The sequence below is a fragment of the Penaeus japonicus genome, unplaced genomic scaffold (assembly GCF_977035675.1).
Source record: "Penaeus japonicus unplaced genomic scaffold, GWHDUDI00000001_assembly GWHDUDI00000022, whole genome shotgun sequence".
Lineage (NCBI taxonomy): Eukaryota > Metazoa > Arthropoda > Malacostraca > Decapoda > Penaeidae > Penaeus > Penaeus japonicus.
In genome coordinates, this window is record NW_028234424.1 from 4,366,509 (window position 1) to 4,371,508 (window position 5,000).

General features: G+C 36.0%; 1 protein-coding gene across 12 annotated transcripts in view; it reads left to right on the forward strand.

The window, feature by feature from the left end:
* Rbcn-3B (WD repeat-containing protein Rbcn-3B) overlaps positions 1-5,000 on the forward strand; it is a 64,776-nt gene that overhangs the window by 23,040 nt on the left and 36,736 nt on the right. For all 12 annotated transcript variants that reach the window (XM_043029962.2, XM_043029957.2, XM_043029968.2 and 9 more), the window contains 3 exons: positions 155-299; positions 1,619-1,792; positions 4,975-5,000. The exon at positions 4,975-5,000 is cut by the window's right edge and continues 195 nt beyond it. In XM_043029962.2, the coding sequence (XP_042885896.2) occupies positions 155-299; positions 1,619-1,792; positions 4,975-5,000 (345 nt within the window). The remainder of the gene's footprint in view (positions 1-154; positions 300-1,618; positions 1,793-4,974) is intronic.

Here is a 5,000-nt window from a genome sequence, read left to right on the forward strand (position 1 = left end):
TCTAAACACTGTAAAGCGGTCATTTAGCCACTTCTAAATAGCTTACAAATATTACCAGAGCTACTAATAGCACTCTAGACTCTGCAGTGCTTCATATGATTGCACTGCAGGTTTAAAGCTTTGAGGACTCACTTAAAAAATGTTTTCTCAATAGGTGATTCTGTGGCGGCTGGCTGATGTGTCTGACCACCAGCTGAACCAGATCCTTCAGGTGCAGCCCTTCCAACCTCTGGTTTTCACCCCCACACTCAACCATTCCATGATGACTGCCTGGGCTGCTATGATGCCTCCACCGATTGGTAAGTAAATTGATGCTGTAGTTTTGGATTGGAAGTAACTTTTGAAAGTGATGGGTCAGATAAAACCATTGCGGACAGATGTCATGATGTACCATGACGCAGGAGCTTTGGCCTGATGACAGTTTGTTGATTTTGAATCACTCTTATTTTATTGTACTATGAGTAATGAGTAAGTGACGATAACAATTGCAGTCATAATTACTATAATTGCTGCAATATTAAGCAAACTGGTGTTAGACCTAACATACAAAACCTAGATGGCACCTAGAACCTAGATGGATTCTTCTAGCACCAGCAGGAGAGAGAGCCTTGAATGGCACCCATCCATGGTCTCTAACAAGCACTATCTTTATAGAGCAATGGCAAACCTAGTTGCTGACCTCTTACTCTAAAGTACAGGTGATGAAAGATATGCAAGCTGAACAAGAAGAGGAAGGTTACTCAAACCATACTTAATGTCTACAATGTGCCCCTATGCCAGTAGAGATGATGCCATTTACTGTGGCACTCACAGTCTTAACCCATTCGCACCGGCTGACTTGCTATCACGTTCAGTGTTTTTTTGGTCAGATGTCGGCACACCAGGTGATAGGGCGCACAGCCCTTGCTCACGGCTAGTGTGCCCGAGAATCCCGAGGTGTTAGGCACTCTGACCATTAAGAGCTGAAATAGCCCAGTTGTGAATGGGTTAAGCACAGGTTTCCTTCCTCTTCACTACCTCTTCATTTTATCTTCATGTGGATGGTTATATGTTTTGCATTCGTTCATGACAGTACATGAATAAGAAAAATATAGTTGCTTTTTGTCCTCCCATAAAACTGCAATACTTCTATCACACTGAGTAAAAAGCAAATAATTAGTGGATATGGACCATATACTACAATTTTGGTCAGCATTGATAAAGTCTGTGATATGACACACATAAGTCTTTCAAAGCAATAAAACACATAAAAATTAAAACACAAAAATGGCTCTAGTGACTGAAAGATAGTGGGAAAAGTCAAGGTATGTTGCATGAAGCTGTCTCATTCTGAAATAAAACTCATCCTGGAGACTGGGCAAGCAAATCTTTTGCCTGTCAGCAATAGGTTAATTATTTTATGTATCTATGATTTATTTGGAATAAAGGGAAGGCTATCAGAATTTAAAAATGAAAGGAAATAAATCCAGAAAATCAAAATTATATTTTCTGAACATCTGTCTAATGAAGATTGTAGATTCATATTTTTTGTTCATATATTTTTGATCTTTTATATGCATAGCATTATAAATGTTTGTTTTTGACCATGATGTGATAATAACTATTCTATGTAAAACAGGTGTTTTGGATCAGTTGGAAGGCGAGAAAAATCCGCCAAGAATCACAGCCAGCTTGTTCCTTCCACTACAAGGACGCCTTGCATGTGGTCGTGAGGATGGTTCCATCATCCTAGTTCCTGCTACTGAGACCATCATGTTGCATCTCCTGCATGGAAAACACCAGCACTATCACAGTATGTAATTGTAGAAGTTGTTCTCCATAGCATTTTGTAAGAGACTGAGATTTTTTTTTAATTATTCTTTGTCAGACTTTGGTCACTGAAAGCCATGGTTGAATAATCGTGGCTTGGGATACCAAGGTTAGGCAGAACATTCCTGGCTTAAAATATTCAAGGTTAGGTAGGAGCAGAAAGATTTCACCTGCTTGTTGCATACTCTTAGTTCAATCTCATAGAATAATTGTAGGTCATATTAGTGATGCTTTACAGTTCAGCTGTCTTGTGATTATGCTTTCATATAGTTTCCAGTACATGATATTCTGCTTATAAATCTGTAAGATTTTGGTTCTGTTTTTTTTATTTGGGTTTAATAATGGGTTTACTATTGTGTTTTTCCACCGACTTGGATATGATCCTTTGGACCAGTGATGGTTTAATAATTTTAATAAGCATTTCAAGATATTGTTTGGTGCATTTTTGTAAAGTTCATAAGGAACTTCATCTGGTCCATATGCTTTATTGTTTTTTGTGTTATTTAACACTGCATATAATTCATCAATCATCATTTTATTATTTAACCCCTTCAACACAAGGACGCGTATACTGCGTCATCGCAGCCCTCGTGACATATCTGAGGGCGTGCATACTGCGTCGTGGCCAAGTTGTGTTAGCATTAGTGTTTTTTCTTCCGGATACTGTACAAGATCTTTCAGTATATAGGTCGTATATGATACGATGGCTTACTTGACTTTCATTATTATTACGTAAGAGTGTGATTCACTTATACCAGGAGAGGTACGGATATAACCTACTAGCTATGATTTTATTATTTCTTTATGGAACATTATGTAAAAATAAAACTTGTTTTGATTAGTTTACCATACTATTTCAACCATTTTCTTTTATCCATTCGCTTTGAGTCACTGAGTTCATTCACCAAGGTCACTCTTCTCACTCTCCTCCCAACCCATGTAAATAACTTGTCACATGCACAGGAGGAAGTGGTTGATTATCCATATATTTGATATATATTACATGATGATTATGTTGAGTCTTGGCTTAAAATTTGTTGAGGCTTTGGCTTAAAAAATGTTATATTCAATAGCAACGTTTAAAATTTGGTACGCACCGACATCCCGGATTCGGCGTGGGGGCGCGTTTTCTACTGGTCGTAGTGAAGGGGTTAAGCCTATTGTGTCTGGGAATTCTAATCAACTTTTTCTTTCTGTTTCAATCAGAAATATTTCTGGGTTTTTGTTAACTGCTCTTTAGAAATCATCTTTGGATTGTTCTACTTTCATTGATCTGTCTGAGCTAAGTTGGTCATTTTTGAGAACTGGGTAGTCTAGCCTTGATGTCTCACCAGTTATCTTTTTTATGAATTTTTTTGAGGGGTTGTAAGGCTGAGAGAAGTGTAAAATTTTCCTCAGGATTCTCTATTTTTCTTTATAATTTGTTTAACTTTATCTAATAATTTATTATATCTTCTGTTTGGTTTCCTTTACTTGTTTTTTTTTCTCCATTTATTGTGACCTTTATTTCTTTTTTTTATTTCATTACATTTATCATTCTACCATGGCTTGTCTGGTTTATCTTTTATGTTTTCACTTTTGAATTTTAAGTATTTTTCTTCTGTATCACTCAGCAAATCTGTTAATTTCTCTAGAGAGCTTATATTTATTATGTCTTTAGTACCCAGTTCTTTGTTGTAGTCTATCTATCCCTCTTTTTTAAATCTCCATTTCTTTTCTTTTGGTTGTATTTTTGGTTGTGTTTTATCTCTAATAATCACTGGAAGAGGATCACCGGATAAGTGTGGTCCCATATTTATTTCTAATTGGCTAAGGGTTGGTGTCCCTTTTACTAGATCTATTGTTTCTTTTGAAAATCTTTGGTCTATTCTTGTGGTTTGGCCAGGTGGGGTTAATTGTATCGAATTATTTTGTTTTATGAAGACAAAAAGATTTCTTCTGGATTTGTTTTGATGTTTTATTATTTCATTTTGGATTCCAATAGAGATCATATCATTTCCCCTCATGATACTTTGCTTTAGAGCCAAAGAGTATGCTACAAAAAGATTATGAATATGCAACATGGGTAGAAGTTATATTTGTTGAAGAAAAAGCTTTCACATATTTTATGTATATGCACATGATATTGTGGTAATGATTAAGTTAAGAGTATGAGCTCTGGGCTCAGAAGTAGAAGCATTATAACATTCGAATCACGCATTACAGAATTTTTTTTTTTCAATCACACGCAATCAAAAAGTGGCAAATCAAGCTCATATTCCGTCCAGTAGGCTGCATATGTTGTGTCACAGTAGCTGGCATTACACCCCAGGTGATATGACCAAGTCCTGGTGTAGGGGTTTGCCAGCTCTCTCCAGACCCATCACCATTGGGTTAATACTTAATGACAAATTTTCTCTATCTCTTGGTTACACTAATCTGGTACAACAGTATTATATTAGTGAGATAGTATGCTGATAGAGAGTAGCAGATAAAGAGTTTGGAAAAGCCAAGAATAAGACTCACGGTGAAGCCCAAACTATAAAGACTTTTGTCATTCATGGATTTCTCAATACTGCTTTGTTGATTAGATGATCAGGAGTAACTCAAGTCTGTTAGGGATGTCCTGGTTCAAACTCTTAGGTGTGAATTTTTCCTTGAGGTATATTCTTGCTTTTTTTTTTTGTAATAAACTGACTTGATCTTCCTTATGCACTAACAGATATCTTTTATATAAAATAAATCAGCTTTCTCAGGTACTTGTGATACATTCTGCAGTGTGGATGGAAGACAGTAGGACAAACAGAAATAAGGGGAAAAAGGGGGCCTGGTCAGTCTAAGCACTATTATTTATGCATCCATTACCTATCAGTGTCCTATGCAACACCAGTGCATTTTACAATCTATATTGGTAGTAGTGGGAGAATTGCTATGTACAAATGTAATAAATTCATAGCATTTGAAATGCAAACATCCATCTATTTAGTAGAAGGCCTAAGAGTCTGTAAACTTTGCATATATAATGTAGAAGTTTACTTTTAATAAAAAAAAGTAATGCAATTGAGAAGGATAAATGAACCAAGAGAGCATTGATTTTATTTTTCATAGATGGTATAATATAAGTTTTTCTCATTGCTGAGTGATAAACTGTACAATGATAAAGAACATTGTTGTGATATTTCACAGACTGGGCTCAGCCTATGGTTCTTCGT